General features: G+C 48.6%; 1 protein-coding gene across 2 annotated transcripts; it reads right to left on the bottom strand.

Annotated features, from left to right (window-relative positions):
* Window positions 1–222: 222 nt before the first annotated feature.
* On the bottom strand, window positions 223–18,250 carry CLPTM1L (CLPTM1 like). 2 transcript variants are annotated; one of them, XM_032959206.2, is made up of 17 exons: window positions 17,901–18,250; window positions 13,669–13,769; window positions 13,331–13,511; window positions 13,063–13,193; window positions 12,613–12,688; window positions 12,341–12,458; window positions 11,661–11,755; window positions 11,003–11,087; window positions 9,681–9,784; window positions 9,446–9,511; window positions 9,284–9,334; window positions 7,246–7,328; window positions 6,891–6,925; window positions 6,381–6,436; window positions 4,566–4,610; window positions 3,894–4,009; window positions 223–855 (listed from the first exon to the last, which is right to left on the bottom strand). In XM_032959206.2, the coding sequence occupies exons 1-17, from the start codon at window positions 18,069–18,071 to the stop codon at window positions 744–746; spliced, it is 1,626 nt and encodes a 541-aa protein (XP_032815097.1). In that variant the 5' UTR covers window positions 18,072–18,250; the 3' UTR covers window positions 223–743. The 2 variants fall into 2 exon arrangements, with proteins under 2 accessions (XP_032815097.1, XP_032815098.1); XM_032959207.2 differs by lacking the exon at window positions 17,901–18,250 and adding an exon at window positions 17,277–17,831.
* Between the last annotated feature and the right edge of the window lie 322 nt (window positions 18,251–18,572).

The following is an 18,572-nucleotide window of genomic DNA, read 5'->3' as shown; positions in this document are numbered from 1 at the left end:
GGAACCCAGCCACTGGGAGCGTTAATTATGGGGAAAATTAATGCACCACCGCTCCCCATATGTGCACATACAACATACACACGGACAGCATGCCCACACACCACACATACAGCACATGCAGTGCATGCACCCATACACAGCTACAACCCCGCATGACGTGCACATGGGAGCAGATTTCGCTGGACAGACACCCACTCCCCATGCACAGTCACAATCGCACAATTACTCAAAGCTCTCGGTTTATTAGCAATGTCTGCTTTCATCCATCATTAAAGCATTACAAGACACTCGCTCAAACTAGAAACGCACAGGGATACAGGACGAGGGTTCCGTACATATGGGAGGAGTCGACCCCACTGCTCCACAAACACGATGTTCGCGCGACCGGGAAACACTGCTGCATGGGGGTCGCGGCTCGTCCCGCAACCAACTTGCGCACTTCCTGTGTGCTCCCTGCCCATTAAAATGTGACCGCGACGAGCTGGCTTGAGTGGGACGCATGTGATTCTGTGACGGAATATAAAAAAATAAATAATGGACGCCGATGGCACCGCGGTGGCCGAATTCGATTCCTCGTTTCAACTGCGTTGCGGTGACCTCTCATCACCCCCCAGGGCCAAGTCGCGCTGGCACGGCCAGGGCGCGGTGGCCATTACAAACCGGCGGGGGCCGCGTGGCGATTTCGGTAACGAGTCTGTACGACGGGCATCCACGACGATCCTCTGCCGCCAAGCCGAGTGCGGTCACTCGTGCTTGGCTTTGCTCGGCTGCCTTAGCACGGGTTTCCCGGACGCGTCGTCCTCACCGTAGGAGACTCCAAACTCATTGGTGCGAGACTTGTCCACGGGGTAGAGCCTGCAGCGATAATGACACCCGCACACAGCCGTTAAAGGTCACAAATCCAGCAGGGCAAGATGTCTCTGAACATATTCGTCAAAGTCGGCGGTGACAGAAACAAACACAATCCATACGACGCAGGGCTCGTGTCCCCCTCTTATTCTGTTAAATTTTTGTGGCTAACGACACTCCCTCCGAGATCAAGTTTAGAGTGTATTTTGTGTGACTTGGAGAGAGCTGAAGAAGAGACCAGGATGAGCCTCATCTCTTTTTTGGAAGAGTGAAGTCACAAAAATTACAAAAGCAAAACAAGTATAGCAATGAAGCAAAAATGTCTATCAAAAACAACTGCGTTGCATGAGAAATTGAACATACTACGCAAACATAAATCAGTGTTAATTAATACATTCCCTGTAGCGCGAGTCGGCTTGGGCAGCACATTTTTTGACTGATCGTAGTATAATTACAAAATTAACCATTAAAAAGATACAGGGTAACCAATTGTACGAATGTGTAAACAGACAAGGATATACTCTCCTTCCCACTTCAGCAAAAACAATTCTTACTGTGTTTTTCCCACCTGATGATTGTTTGTGTTGCAATCGAAACGTCGTGATTTAATTTATTTTATACCTACGTGACTTTACCAAAAGAACCAAATAGTATGGATCCCTGCAGTCACACAAACTTCAAATTTAGAAGGATATACCAGCCAAATGCAACTGCAAGTGAAGTTATGAAGAATTGATTTCTCAGCTTCAGATTGTGATTTAGATGGTAGGGTAACCAAGGATATTTTGTAAACGATGGAATTTCAGGTGTCTGTGGAATTAAACAGTGCACTTTAAATCTAGAAGGATATACCAGCCAAATGCAACTGCAAGTGAAGTTATGAAGAATTGATTTCTCAGCTTCAGATTGTGATTTAGATGGTAGGGTAACCAAGGACATTTTGTAAACGATGGAATTTCAGGTGTCTGTGGAATTAAACAGAATGAGTGAGAACTGCAAGTTTGTATCATTGGTGCAATGCACTTTAGTGGTGTGTATTGATGAGGAGCCGAGTTGTGTGTGTACATTCAAAATGAATTTGGCCCTTCGAGTTGAGAGAGGAGGCGGTAACCCGTCTCGGAGTCAAAATTACCATGATGGGTGCAGTCATTTGCAAGATAAAGCGGAAGGTGGAATGAGCGAAAGGATTCAGTAAATCCAAAGTAGTTGTAGAGGTTAATTTCTAAGTGATGTCAGTGTAGTTTAGGAGAGGCATAGAGGCAGCAGCTATCAGACATATCTGTGTAAAGGACGAGAAACAGCATTTTCTTTCTCTACACAGTCCCCATTTTCATTCTTAATTTTATTCATTCAAATTTCCCAAGTGAGGTTTGAAATTGAGATGAGCAGTCACACATTGTGTCTTGTGTTTGCATTCAGTGGAGTTTCAAGGCTATTGAGTGTTTGGAATGGAGTAGTCATGTAATCTAGGTGTGCACTGTCTAATTAATATCCTGGGGTAAAGTGAAATCGTGTCATTGGCTTACACGTTAATTTTTTTGTGAGATTGGTTTGATGCTAAATTATTAATATAATTGGGAATTTAATAGGGCAGAGCACAGGACCCTGCGGGACACCTGTACTGAGTGGAGTCATTGTTTCAGTTTCAGTTTATTTATTTGGGTATAGCCCTGTGAGCCATTCGGCTCTTGAATCGGGTGAAACCACAACAAAAAAACAAAAACACGAACAAGAAAACATCTTAAAGTGACTATGTGACTGTGCAAACGGAAAATCCATAAAAAAACAGTAAAATATTCCTGAAAAAAGCACCGTACACCAACGCTGTGTGCAAAAAATCCCAGTGGGATGCAAGTCAAACAACAACAACCACAAGAAAACTTATATTAAGGCCATCAGTCTAACTCCGTACTACAACAAAACAAACATGTCCAAACCAAAAAACTTTTCGAAATCACTAAACAATAAAGCCATAATTGCAACGTAACAGTGATCACAGGGACTGTGACCGAATTTTTACAATAAACTACATAAATAACATGTAACACCAAATCCTATAGCCATAGCTGGCTGCATGAGTTACTCCACAACAACAGAGTATCAAATTTTTCAATGCACCTTTAAGATCAGCACGCTAAATCAAAATACAGATAATACTTTGCAGCGTCATCCGGAGCGAAACACTTTATTTTATTTTACGCCTATGAATAGCAGTGGCAGCTAGGGGTGTACATTGGCCAGGTTTATGCATCGTTCTCTACCGTCTGAGTACAAAGCTGAGTACAAAGCATTCGGTCGAAGGCCAAAATCGAGTAACAATGAAGAGAGTGAATAAAACAAGCACTGCTCCGTGGGTTAGCCAATATTGGGTGTCTCACCACTGCCCTAGGAATGTGGGATATCCGCCACTGGCACATGGCTGTAAACAGGAGATGAGCACCGCCTCAAACGCCCTTGGAGCACGAACTCACTTTGACTTTGTGACTCTTCCTTATTGGGAGGTTCGTATCTCTATCAGGACAGGGGGGGTATCTGTGGGTGTTTAACGAAGATACGGCCATCTCCCTCACTCTCTTTGGGGAAGGGGGTCCCAATCTGTTCTTGTCTGTGGCTGTGCTGGATCTCCATGGTGGTTTCACCGGTTATTTCTGCCGATTGTCACCGCTGATGGTTACTGCACCATCTTCTTTTATAAAAACGTATACTTTACAGTTTGGACAAATCTAACGGTTGCTTCTCCTAGCAGGTTACTCGGTTAGCAACTTATCATTTAGATCATAAGACAAAGGTCCCATGACTACTCAAGATCGTGCGCTTTGTTGACCAATCACTATTCAAAAACATTTGCAACAAACTTTGTTTTCATTGGCTGAAAGGAGCTCAAAAGTTACTCTATGCCGCCATTGTACCGAGGTGGCAAAGTTGCTGTCTTAACCCCCTATGGCGGTAGAGCCACGACAAGTTTTATCTTGACCTGTAATTACGCCATTTCTAGATTCCTGCGAGTCATTCTGTGCCCAGGTCCTGGGGTCCTCAGCACTCACCATCGCTGATAGAGGTAGATAAGGAAGACAATGTCATCACGGAAACAGGCGAGGCGGTGAGACGTCGGCATGGTGATGATGAAGGCGAAGATGTCATCTATAAATGTGTTGAATGCCTGCAGCGAAGACAGCAAATCGGTCAAGGCAACACACGCACGCACTGTGACATGAGCGACACTCGCAACAGACGCACACCATACTGAATCTTGGAGCACGCGAGAGCAACACAGCCACAATCATAACATGCGCACAGACATTATAATAAACACACACATCAATAATATCACATACACATGATCATAATGCACGTGTACGTTATCATAACATACACACGCACCACAATACACGAACACATTTTCATAACACAGATTATCATAACACGCACATACCATAACACTCACATCACCATAACACATTATTATAACACGCTTTATCTTAACATACACATACTATCCTAACACAAATTATAATAACACGCATAAACATCACGTAACGCATACACACGCATCATGTGACAATAACACGCTTACCTCACTATACAAGATCACACACGCGTCACTACAATAATACACGTCAACAGCCCACTCCCAAACAAAAGTTATTCAACAAAAACATACAAAGCTGCTCAATTTGCTCACGGTGCCCACATGCTCATGGCGAATTGGCACTCACCTTGTACATGAACGCTCTCCAGGGGAGATGAGCAACAGACTTGAGCTAGAAAGTACAAAGAAACAACTTAAACACACACACAGTGTAAACACACACAGTGTAAACACACACAGTGTAAACAACAACAACTACAATTGACCACTAAGTGGAGGTGGCGTCACGACAGTGCCGGTGCCAGGCCAGGTGCACTCCCAGGCCACGTGAAGTGTCGAAGGCTCGCTGACACGAGGGCACAGGACGACAGACCCAGGTGCCATTGGTTGACTGAGATGACTGGCAGATGCTCCCTACTGTGCCAACTTGCTGTGTTTTAGCCGTTCAGCTCGTTGTGTCGCTGCTCTGCCCTCTGCTGTTGTTGGGCGATTGCCTCCAACGTTCCAGCTGCATCCTTCACGAGCCTCCTCCATAGAGGCCAATCTTGACACCACTGGTACCAGTCTTCGTTAAGTCCACTCAGCTCCACATCCTCCTGTACCACATTAGTCCATCTCTTCTCCGTGCCGTGCCCATTTAGCTCCCTCTATCCAGCTAAACAGAAGCTGCTTGGTCATACAGGCTACATGACCCAGCTAACGCAGTCTTGGCCTCTGGAGGAGCTCAATCATGAGAATGTGTCCACATCTTTCAAGGATTTGTGAGCTCATCTTCTTTGGTTCTTTCGGTAAAGTCACGTAGAATGAGAATAAAATAATAAATTGATAAAATAAAATAACACAATAATATTCTCACGACGTTTCGGCCACAACACAAGCGGCCTTCATCAGGTGAAGGGACGAGACTGTCTGGTAGGACAGCGCTGGAGTGTTTTTTTATTGTGTTATTTTATTTTATCAATTTATTATTTTATTCTCATTCTACGTGACTTTACCGAAAGAACCAAAGAAGATGAATCATTGCAGTCACGAAAGCTTTAAATCGAGATTTGTGAGCTCCTCACATAATCCAGCCTGCTTAAACCCAGTATGGATCGTACGCAGGCCAACCTGAAAGTTTAAAACTGGCGCAGATATTCCATTAGAGGGGTCCACGTTTTAGAAGCAAAGAGAAGGGATGGCATGACTGTGGCCAATAAGACCCGTAGCTTCGTGTGGCGCGACAGACCAGGTAGTTCCGACAGTGTTACTCAGCTGACAAAAATATGCCACTTGGCTGATTTGGAATAAGACCTCTGCTGCCAAACCGAAGGTGGTCATAAGCACACTACCTAAGTACAGAAACCTCTCCACTCCCTTCATAACTGTCCCATTACTCATGGGGAGTTAAGGGAGTGGAGTATTGGATGATACAAAATGCCCATGCAGGTGCTTAGTTTGGGTGGGGATGATGGCGAGTCCCCACCTCTTAGTGGCATGACTCCAGATTCAGCAGCAGGACCTCAAATTCCTTCTCAGTGAGCACCAACCACTTGATCATCAGTGTACATGACATGGTTTACCAGTAGGGAGCCATCCCTTGATCACACCCAGGCATCGATCAGCCTTACATTGTATCTGTACCAGATAGAAATTCCACGTGGTGGAAGATGATGTGTAAACACACACACAATGTACACATGCACACGCAGTGTACACACATATATACACATTCACACACATTGTACAAATACCCAGGCACATAAGAAATCGGCAGATAGCGCAGGGGGCAATGTGGCTTACAAACATGGAGAGGCATGCAGACAGGAGGACAGGCACATGACCTCAGCAACATGTGAACACAGACCAAACAGGCATGTCGACAGAGAGACATGCAGACACAATGACACGAGTATGTGGACCGGTGGAGTTGGAGAGTGACAGGCACGAAGACGTCTGTTACCTTGTAGTTGACAAAGAGTTGTGGCAGCATGAAGAGAAAGCCAAAGGCATAGATTCCTAGCGAGGGTGGAAGGCACAGGGTAAAACGTGTGAAACCAATACTGGGGACCGTGTTCAGCTTCTGCCTGGCTATGAGTTGCCACTAGTCGTTATTGAGCGGGATTCTCAGGCTCGTGAATTTCAGTTCACAGCTGTAAATCGATGATGGACAACACGTGCCAGAAAAGACGCGAAAAAAAGGGGACAACGCCATCACGCGGCTTAACGGTGGTGCGATTATCTCACCTTTGCATTCTGGAGGACTTTTCCCCAGTTTACATTGTAAAGGCCACTTTGAGTGCAGTTTAATGTACACAGCCACCACAGGGGACCAATGTAAGGCAGCTTGAAGGATTCCTTGATGAAGCCTTACTAGAGAAGCCACATCAAGGCCACTTGACATAGCTCTACCTGGGTGCTACCCAGCCGATCGTCACAAGTGTGGGGTCCATGGAGCCGTGTCGCCACTCACCGTTCACCAGGCTGTTAATCACCCACGAGTACCAGCTGCAAGAGACAGGGAGCAGAGGGTCGGCTGTGACACACGACTGTTCGTACACACTGTTACTCTCTACATTTCATAAAGCGCTTAAACCAATAACAAAAAAACAGCTTCTCTGGCCGGGAGGGTGGGAGACCTTCCGGAAGTGTAGCGGCAGATGTCCAATCCAATATAGAAATCATGTGACAAGCCACTCAGGTCACAGTGAGGTCACAGCTCACAGTCAGCTCAGAGCCAGCTCATATTCAACAAAGCAAGATAAGGTCCTTGCGGAGTTGGGGAAATGGCACGAGGACAGTTACAGGTTAGGGGAGGCCACCGTCACCTCTTGTGCGAGACGTAGAGAAGTGAGTAGAGCGCCCCACCGGCACACAGCGGATAAAGGGCGTACGACAGGTAGCGCATCGCCTGTGGAGAACAGCACACACGCGCCTCCACTATCCGCATGCCACTGCAGGTGAGCTCAATATAGCTGCTTGTCATCCAGTCTGGCGAGGCTCACATAACTCTTACATAGTCTCTGGCTGCGGAACTACGTTTCCTCGGGAATAACATGCGTGGGTATAATGCACTTGTGTTATCACAAGACCAATAAACACACGGATGCAGGGACATAGTCAGGGCATGTGCAGTGCAGTTCTTCAACAGATGGAAGCAGCCATAGTCGCTGTGGCCAGCAGCTTCCATCGGCTACTGCAGCCATCGGGCCTCATGTTGCACCCAGAACTCAGGGAGTACCACTTCCATAGTCGCCCATAAGCCAAGCAGGTCAGTCAGTACCACCTGGGGCGGTAAATACGAGAGACACACTTCCTACTGTCATATTCCGAAATGTTTCACATTGCATTCGATTCTCTTCCTTCTAAAATTATATTCCCTATCAAACACAGTCATTTTTCTTTACAACATGTGCCATAGTTGCTATTACTACTATAATGAGCCAAGAATGTCTGTTTGTGTGTAATGCGCGTGACGTCACTCCACTTGTCGCACCCCCCCCCCATCATTAATATTCATGAGCGGGTGGATTTTTACACTCACGCAGAAGGTCGAGCGGAAATACAAATTAAAGTCACTTTAAGTTTTATGTTTCTTTATTGAAAGTTAATCTAATAATTATACGCAGCAACAAAGTGGATTTCGTGTCTTTATGTCTTCAGCACTTGAGACAAAAGGTAAGTCTAATTTATGCTTCTACATTATGGTAAAATAGATATTTCTCGGTGATTTTCCAGATATTGTATCGAATTCCAATTTATTTCAAGACCAGCAACCGAAAGCAGAAGAGACTAAAGTATCAGAGCAGTGAATTTGAACAAATTGAAGGTCAGTTATATACAGTGCTACAGTGACATGAAGTGAGGTTATGACTTCGTTTTGTGCCAATTTCACTGCCATTAATACAGTGCTACAGTGAAATGCAGTGAAGTGTTTGATGACGTACTTTTGTGCAAGATTCACTGCCATTATATTTACACAAGATACAATTATACTCCGCTCGATTTTTTTTGTAAATATTACAGCTTCCGTCCTAGGACGGGCAAACAAACTAGTGATAAATCTTGACTTAAAGCTTTCGTGACTGCATATTCTTTGGGTCTTTCGGTAAAGCCACGTAGATAGAAAACATAATATCACAACGTTTCGATCGCAACACAAGCAATCGTCATCAGGTGAAAAAATATAGCGGGAGAGCTGCTGAGGCAGGAAAAATATATGGTGGCAGAGCTGCTAAGGCAGGATGTTATAAAGGTTTGAGATGGGTGTAGCCCAAGGGTAAATGGGCGGGGCTAGAGATGAAATTTGCATGTAAATGTAAGATCGGATAGCTGAGCCATACCCACGACGACGAAGCTGTGGGGGTGGCCATTGTATTGTGAGAGATTAGCAAGTCAATGTAAGAAATTTGCATGTAAATATAAAATCGGAGAGAGCTCGGCAAGAGTCACCGCCACATTGAGGAAAACGAGCAACGGTAGCTGTGTAAGTGAATGTAACTCAGAGAGCCGAAAATAACTGCTAACATAGGCAGGTAGGAAGGGAACATCACAGCCAGTTATTACCTAAACTGGTTAATAACGTCCTTCCAATGATTGCTCAGTTTGTACCCATCTTTACCGAAAGACCCAAAGAATAAACTAGTTATATATACGTAGTGACATTACTATTATAGTCATGATCTAGAGAAAAAATATGTAAAATAACTGTCAGCATGTGATCCCGGGTGGTACCGTTGAGCCATATCTGAATGAATGGCTCAAGGCTCAGGCTAAGAGTGCAGCTGGAAACCAAAATCTTTGCTGCAGTACCACACAGATGTACAGACAACCAGAACACAGCAGGATAACTTCCTACGATCTCACCTGAGAGTCAAACTCATCCGTCTTTCTCTCCGAAGCCGACGAGGGCCCTACCTGCACACACACATGACATCAAGAATTTTGAGGCTTCTAATTCGCCACCACTTTCCTGGCAGTGCGGTATAAAGCCCAGTGGCTTCCCTTGCAGGACAATGCTGTGACTACCTCCACTTTGGGCAGCCAACCACGCCACGTGAGCTTGAGCTTGAAAGCCTTGGTCACTTTCCAGACCTACGGCCAGAGAAAGCAGAGGGAGGTCGAGGTGAGAAGAGAGCTGAGTGCGATCCACACAGCTGCTTGCCACAAGCAACGACCGTTTGGCTTCACAGTCGTACGCTCAAATGGAGTCCACAATCCAAAAGTGCGTGTCCTGCGGTGTGGTGACCCAGCCAGCAGATACCTCAATGAACGTCCCGATGCCGGCTGGCAGTAGCACCAGCATGCTGGTGCGCTCATCCATGAGGAAAAGGAAGATGACCACAGTGCTGAAGCATCTCCATAGCACTGCACACATACATGCACAAACACACAACAACTATATACACAAAAGATAAAGACAAAGATCCCCAATATAGCCTTAACAGACTGTAGGGGCAAGTGCTGTTAGCGAGCACCTATGAAGGCCGGAACGGTACACGAGGGGGTGGGTGGCCAGCACCACGCCCGACCGCCTTTGTCTCCCTAGTGGCAATGTTTACACACCGCACCAGGTACTCATTTGAGGCTGAGTCGACCTAGGGGAGGCCCGGGACCGGTTCAGATAATCGTCACTGGTGTTGGCCGTGAGCGGGAATCGAACCCGGGTCGCCAGGTTCATAGCGCAGCGCGCTAACCGCTACACTATCGCTCCCCACACTATCTACACATACACTAAGAGACATGCACGCACACACGTACATGCACGAACACCTGCACGCAGGCATGCACATGTCTACACACACTCAGATGCAGGCATGAACAGAAATGCACAATCATGTACACACACAAAGACAAAGATCCCCTCTATAGCCTTGACAAACTGTTGGGGCAAGTGCTATTAGCGAGCATGTATGAAGGCCAGCATGGCACACAAGGGGGTGGTTGGTGAGCACCACAACCGGCCGCCTTTGTCTCCCAAGTGGCGAAGTTTTTTTTATATATATGTCGGACTAGGTACTCATTTGAGGCTGAGTCGACCTAGGAGAGGCCCACGACCGGTTCAGATAATCATCACTGGTGTTGGCCATAAGCGGGAATTGAACTCGGGTTCGCCGGGTTCATAGCGCAGCGAGCTCACACACAAAGTTTTAATACTAACGTTTTAATACTAAAGTAGTGAGGTTCACAGGTTTTAGCAGTACTACCATCGTCATATTTGCCAATTACTGGGACGAAATACAAACACCGCTGTGGTCTGTGCAGTAATCTTCATTTCACCATGAGAGGGGAGCCCATCGTGATCGAGCTACTGTGCTATTCCATTCTTGCGTATGGCAGCAAAATGTTCAGGGGCTAGATGCCAATGTTGAAGTCTGCTAGCAGTGGTGAGAGGGCTTCATAAGAGAGTTTGTATAACTTTGCTATTCCTCCATTGAAGGGGTGCAGATTACAATGGTTGACTATAAGGTCCATAAATGTGCTAGTCACAGAACGATGTGGACAGCGTTTTGGGAAATTCCTTGGCAGGGGAAGCAGTCAGCTGCGCCACAGTATGTGAGAGTCTAGAGGTACAGAGAGACTCACCTACGCGGGCAGACATGCCCACCATGTCGCGCTTGCTCTGCCAGAAGCTGATGTCGTTTTTGAAAGCCAGGAAATCAAACAGCAGCTACACGGGATCCCAATACATAACACCCGTGTCACAATGCATCATAACACGCGCATTATGTCATAACACGCGCATCACATCATACAAGGTGCATCAAAATGCATCATAACACACATCAAAACACATCACAATGCATCACACAATGTTATTATGCATGTCACAATGCATAATAACAAACACATATCACAATGCATCATAACAAATATATCACAACGTATCCAAACATACACAGCATCATAACACACACATCACACATCATAATACACACAGCATAATACAGTGAACACACATCATAATGCATCATAACACACAGCAAAATATAATCCACGCATCACATACAACACACATCACACCGCATTATAACATGCACAGAAAACGGATCATAACACACAGCGCCATATCACAAGTTACACAGTATAACACAGCATCATAACACAGCTTTATAAAACACACAGCAACACGCCAGAATACAAACATTACACAGCATAATACACACTGAGCACACAAAACACGGTATACGCAGTGTCCATATCGCGGCACACACACGAGGAGGGGGAGGGAAGGAATACTCACGTGGAAGGCGGCCACGAGGAAGGTGAGACCCAGGAAGTAGAGATTTGTGTCGGCGAAGATCCCCTTCACTTCGTCCACATCCTTCTCTGTGAAGCCTGCGGAAGGGACCGGTTGCTCCATTGTCAACCGCGCCACACACCCGTTGCCAGTACAGGCAGTCCTCAACTCACGAACACCCGCACCTATGAACCAGCTTCCATGAAATAGATTTTTTTTTTTAACAATGACTTAAAACGTGAACTCGCACTTGCGAGTTCACAAGTATTTTGTTCAGCGGAGCGATCCTCTGTGAGATGTAATGCGTCAGCCTCGTGCGGAGAATTAGTTTTTATGTGTGTGAGAGTATGTGTGAAAGTGAGTTTGTGGGGAGTGGTAGTGCAGCGGTTAGCGTGCTGTGCTACGAACTCGGCGACCCGAGTTCGATTCCTGCTCACGGCCACCACCAAGTGACAATTATCTGAACCGGTCCTGGGCCTCTCCTAGGTCGACTCAATCTCAAATGAATACCTTGTGCGATATATAAAAACTTCGCCATTAGGGAGAAAAAGGCGGCCGGGTGTGGTGCTCACCACCCACCCCCCTCGTGTGCCATGCTGGCCTTCATAAATGCTAGCTAATGGCACTTGCAACAACAGTCTGTTAAGGCTATAAGGGGGATCTTTGCATTTGTGTGCACGGACCCAGTTGCTGCAGGGACTCAATGGCATGCTGCATGTGCAGCCATAGACGCAGGCGGCTCAGGGAGATGGGGCTGAAGTGCACTGACAGGGGCAGCATGCCCACACTGCTCTGGACAACCTGAGGAGAAACCCACAAGTGCTTTTAGAATTTCAGAATCTCACACAACGAAACCAATCACACTGTGGTAAATAAAACCAGGGTGTGGTGTAGGGATCTGCTCCACATCCCAGTGTGATGCCAGGAGGGTTATCCCAGCTGAATGTGTACATACAACAAGATCCTTTATGCGGTTGCTCAGCTCATCCACGTAAAGAATAGGCAGGTAGTGGTGTTTGTCTCGAGGTGACCTGGAAGAACAGCGCAGACACAGCACACACATATTTTTGTGCATGATTTCTGTCACCTCTACCGATTCTTCCTCCCCACGACGTTACCAATGGTAACCAGTCTGCATTGATTCCATTCATGAAATCTATTCTCTTACTTCTATTGTGGTGAATGTCGCAGCTCTCATGCCAGCACGAGTCACACAGCCCCATCACGCGCAGGGAACCAAATACGGCAATTGATTCAACACCCGCTACTCGATGCATTAATCCTGAGCATAAGATTCTAGTTTACTCAATAAATCACTGCACTGTTACACACGCAATGTGACTAGAACACACTCCAGTGAACACCTGAGCACAACGCATACACACACATGCGTGCACTGCCTCACTTGGTGAAGTATGGCATGAGCTCGGCAGGCACAGCGCGCGGGTCCAGGGAGACAGCGTCGGCCATTACGGAGAGTGTGAGCTGCGAGCGCCAATGAGTGACCGGGTCCTCTCTGGGTGCTGCTTGTGCTGACTGGGGGAGTCATGGCAAGAGGGCGCTCACTCAACTCACTCACCCATTGGTGATGCAGCGAGGGTATGTGGTGAGGACACACGTAAGTGATAATTTGTGCATGTGGAATGCCTGAGTACGACACAGGTGGCGCTCACCTCATTGTGGGTCATGAGGTTGACCACGTCGGGCCGCGGCACCATGTGCGTGGTGAGCATCGCCACCCCGTGCACCGCTTGCTCGTCCTGCCAGGGCAGCTCCCCGGCACGATGTACAAACACGTGCGCGAACAGGGTGCCGTTGCTGCGCGTGCGCACGGGCAGACTCACGTTCACCACCCTGCACACCGCAAACACGCGTGGTGTCGGCGTGATGCGGCACTCCGAGACAATCGAGCGAGGGCTTGGTCAGCGCCGCGTTGCTCAGGTGCCCCGGCCGTCACAGTAATAAACGAGGTCTCCTGCACGTGCCTCACGTTTACCCCCAGTGACCGCACCTGTGGGACGAGGAATGCACGTCCAAGGGGTCGATGTTCAGAGCGAAGTGAAGGCTGCTCACTCGCCTCACGCTCTGCTCCAGGGCTGTATATACGCTGAGCTGTGAGACACAGAAACACCTCTCTGTCTCACCAACATCTCACACACCTCCCAGTCCCACCCACACCTTCCTATCTCACACACCTACCAATCTCACCCACACCTTCCTATCTCACACACTTAAAAGTCTCAACCCACACCTTCCTATCTCACACACCTACCAGTCTCACCCAGACCTTCCTATCTCACACACCTACCAGTCTCACCCAGACCTTCCTATCTCACACAACAACAACAACCGCCATTCGCCACTAAGTGGCGGTGACGTCACCACGACACTTGTGCCAGGCTATGTGCACCCTGAGGCCACGTGAAGTGTCGAACACCCGCTGGCAGGTCACGGGGCAGACCCAGGTGCCACGGGTCGACTGACTGAGATGACTGGCTGATGCACCACCTGTGCCCCCTACTGTGCCAACCTGCTGTGCTTTAGCCACCCGGCGCTCCGTTCGTTGTTCTGAGAGTCGCTCCTCCGCCCTCCGTTGTTGTTGGAGGGTGACTACCTCCAACTGCCCAGTAGCGTCCTTCACGATCCTCCTCCACAGAGGCCGATCTTGACACCGCTGGTACCAGTCATCGGCAAGTCCACTCACCTCCACGTCCTCCTGTACCACATCACTCCATCTCTTCTCTAGCCTGTGCCGCGCCCGCCTAGCCCCCTCAATCCGGCCGAACAAAAGCTGTTTCGGCATGCGGTGGGTGGGCATGCGGGCTACATGACCCAGCCATCGCAGCCTTCCCCGCCGGAGGAGCTCACCGATCGGACCTTGCCCAGATCTTTCAAGGATTTGTGAGCTCCTCACACAATCCAGTCTGGTTAAACCCAGGATGGATCGTAGGCAGGCCAGCCTAAATGTTTCTGACCGGCGAAGATGTTCCATTAGGGGGGTCCACGTTTCGCAAGCGTAGAGAAGGGAGGGAATGACCGTGGCCGAGAAGACCTGAAGCTTAGCGCGGAGCGACAGACCAGGTAGTTTCCACACAGCGTTACGCAACCGATGAAAATATATTGCCGCTCGACTGATTCGGAGTGAGACCTCTGCTGTTAAACTGGAGCCAGTCACACCACACCTTCCTATCTCACACACCTACCAGTCTCACCCACACCTTCCTATCTCACACACCTACCAGTCTCACCCACACCTTCCTATCTCACACACCTACCAGTCTCACCCACACCTTCCTATCTCACACATCTACCAGTCTCATCTACGCCTTCCTATCTCACACACCTACCAATCTTATCCACGCCTTCCAGTCTCACCTACAACTGCCATTCGCCACTAAGTTGCATTACCATCACCACGGCACTTGTGCCAGGCTAGGTGCACCTTGAGGCCGTGTGACATGAAGGCTCGCTAGCAGAGTCACGGGACATATTCCAGTTGTTATGGGTTAACTTACCATGCCAAATAATCTAACCCCAAGCAGGTATCACTCTGCTATGCAGTGCACACAATCGGCCGATGTTGGAATCCTGCTGCTGTCAAACCTAGGGTGGAGCCCCCAACTTTTGCAACCGATATAATTCAGAGTAGAGCAGTCGTAGTAATTTAATATCCTGCACTCACTCTTCCATCACTACTACAGCTACCTCTTGTTTTACAAGGGGGTTGTGTAAATTAAACAGATATTTACGTAAGAAATAAATTGGTTGGGGAGAGCACGCTATCAAACCTCATTCTTACGTCTACATATTTGCAATACTACCATACGTGTATAAAGATAGTAACAGCCGATTTAAATAAATACTTTTTTAAGTTAAACTAAAAGATGTTTAACATGTAGTGAGATTCTTGAGTGTGGCGATGTACTCAGTGCCGGATTAAGCTAGTGCGAAGCCTTCAAATTCACCATGGAAGTGGAAAAAGATGGCAAGTTAACATTCCTGGTTGTTTTTATCGAGAAGAGACCTGATGGCTCGTTGGGACATTATCTACAGGAAAGCCACCCACACGGATGCCTATCTAAAAAGCCTGACTCCCACCACCATCCAGCCAAGAAGAATTCCCTCATCAAAACACTACACCATAGGGCCCGTTGCATCTCCGAACAGCACCACCTAGCCAGTGAGTTGGAGCACGTACACCAAGCCCTCAGGATGAATGGACATTCTGACCGTACAATCCGCAAAGCTGTCTCCCCAGCCATAGGGAGACAACCATCTGAGGATCCAATCAAAACCATCACCTTGCCATACATAGCAGGGGTTACCAAAAATATTTCCAAAATCTTAAAACAAACACAAGATCCAGGTTCGTTTCAACACAGTACACAAAATCCGTGATTTGATCCCATCTGTAAAGGATGTGATTCCTGACATGCAATATCCTGGTGTCTACAAACTAAGTTGTGGCTGCGGCAGCAGTTACATTAGGGAAACGAAACATGTCTCGGACCGTGTTCGTGAACACAAGGCAGATCTGAAGCACGGTAGGACCAATACCTCTGCCGTTGCTGATCATTGTTTTAACGCTGTGGGAAGACACGAAATAGATTTTTCCAAGACTAAGATACTCTGCAAACCCACTGGCTATCATCAGAGATGTGTTCATGAAGCCATCCAGAAATATAAACGCAGACACAACTTCAACCGAGAAGATGGCTACACATTGAGCAATCATTGGAAGGACGTCATTAATCAGGTAAAGTCTTAACCTGCTGTGATATTTCCATCCTTCCTGCGATTTTAGCTGACTCTCGGAATTGCATTATTAGGTTGGATGTCTTTGTATTGACGAGCTGGATGTCTTTCTCGCTCAGTCACCGATGCTGCATACTAAGCTCGTGCATTGACATGCTAATCGCTCACAATACAAGTCACTTCCACAGCCTCAGGGAGACCATCTCTAGCCCTAGCCCTCTTACCCTTAGGCTGCACCCATCTCAGGCCTATACAAGACCTTTTTCAGTAGCTTTCTCTCTCACCTGAAGACGGTCGCTTGTGTTGCGAGTAGCTGCTGCACGTGTCGCAGCTGCTGCACGTGTCGCAGCTGCTGCACGTGTCGCAGCTGCTGCACGTGTCGCAGCTGCTGCACGTGTCGCAGCTGCTGCACGTGTCGCAGCTGCTGCACGTGTCGCAGCTGCTGCACGTGTCGCAGCTGCTGCACGTGTCGCAGCTGCTGCACGTGTCGCAGCTGCTGCACGTGTCGCAGCTGCTGCACGTGTCGCAGCTGCTGCACGTGTCGCAGCTGCTGCACGTGTCGCAGCTGCTGCACGTGTCGCAGCTGCTGCACGTGTCGCAGCTGCTGCACGTGCAGTTACTTTTGCTACTAGGATAGTCCGGCAACTTGGCGTACTGGTGGAGGGGAGGAGTGGAGAGAGGCGCGCTAGAAGGAGATGCCAACTGACGGTTGTTGTTGGTACTGCTGCCACTACACCGTAGGCAGCATCGCTCCTGAACTTTGCTGCCTAACGATCAGCTGGCAGCGCATTATTTCAATAATAGTACGCGCATAACAAAAATAAGTGTAAATTAATCTAACGCGTAAGACGCGAGGCGACTTACCATGGCTACTGTTTCCGTGAACTTCACTCATTTAATTCCTCCACCCATGTTGCGGATTCGGCCTACCACAGTACTCCACCATCACACGGCATGTTACAACTCACCCACCCGGTCTCCACTGAATGTCACTACGCTTATTTCTACGCATTCCCTCGCACAGCTCCAGTTTGAAATTCTCTTTTCCCAAGCCTGTATAACCTTGCCCTTGCTAAATTCATAAAACGTATTATCTATAACTTTCATACTGCTGTTTGTTGCTGGCCGCTTGCGTTCTGGGCCCTTAGGCCCGTACGGGCTCGGAGACTACTGACAACACCACGCGCGCACTGTGATGTTGGTGCAGTGCTGAGCTCGGGACACAGCAGTCGTGCCCTGATGAAAACTGCGCCATTGCGAGACCCCGGCGCCCTGAGCTGACAGTGTCTGAGAGAAGCACGCAAGTTTCGCCCGCGTCAGAGCTCATCGATGAGCACAGCCCAATAATCGCTCTTGCCCACTTCGCCTGAACCCAACGAGTCTCTTTGGGCCGTCGTTCACACGACTCAAGCGGCCGGCGGCCCCGGTCCCCCATCAAATGGGGTCGCCAGGAGACTTGACCCCCTCCCCCGCCCCGAGGCTCCGCACCTGCAGGCGCGGCGCGGGCTCTGCGTGCAGCATGGAGGTCACGCATTCGAGGCCCGCGCCACACGGCTCCGTGTAGAGAACCCCGTGTAGGACGAAGGCGATGTTCGCTAGGTACGCGACGAACGCCACCACCGCCAGCGTCGTCAGCGAGGGCAGCCGCAGAGACGGCATGGTCCCCCCGGGCGAGGGACTCAGAAGCTCGGGGACTAAAAAATCTCGGGGACGACTCAGGAAGTTCGACTCCGGGCCTCGGGGAAGCAAAGGGCTCAGAATCCGCAGCTACCCTCCTCCATTCACCTCTCCCTCAAACCGCACTTCCGGATGAGCGCCGCTGCCACGAGCTCGTCTCCCATTGGGCCGCGACGACCACAAGCTGCGCCCCCTTCACGTGCTCGACCAATTGTGTCGTTTTCCCGAGCCACGGTCAGTGGCCTCGCACGCGATTGGCCAAGCCCCTCATCTTCTCTTCCACGTGAGGATCGGGTCAGGATGTGGCGGCGCGCAGCGGCTTGGGTCCACATGGAGCTCTTTTCCCCCGTCATAGTAACGGCCCCAGTACACGCACAGTGGGTTTGGAATCAGGTTATACTGTCACATGCACGTCTAAGTTTAACATCCGTACGAAAACACTGCAGTCCAGTAGTGCTATACACTAATTGCACTGCGCGACTG

This window comes from Petromyzon marinus, chromosome 23 (genome assembly GCF_048934315.1).
Source record: "Petromyzon marinus isolate PM22_M1 ecotype Great Lakes invasive population chromosome 23, UKy_Petmar_22M1.pri1.0, whole genome shotgun sequence".
Classification (NCBI taxonomy): domain Eukaryota; kingdom Metazoa; phylum Chordata; class Hyperoartia; order Petromyzontiformes; family Petromyzontidae; genus Petromyzon; species Petromyzon marinus.
This window is presented reverse-complemented; position numbering and strand designations above follow the sequence as displayed.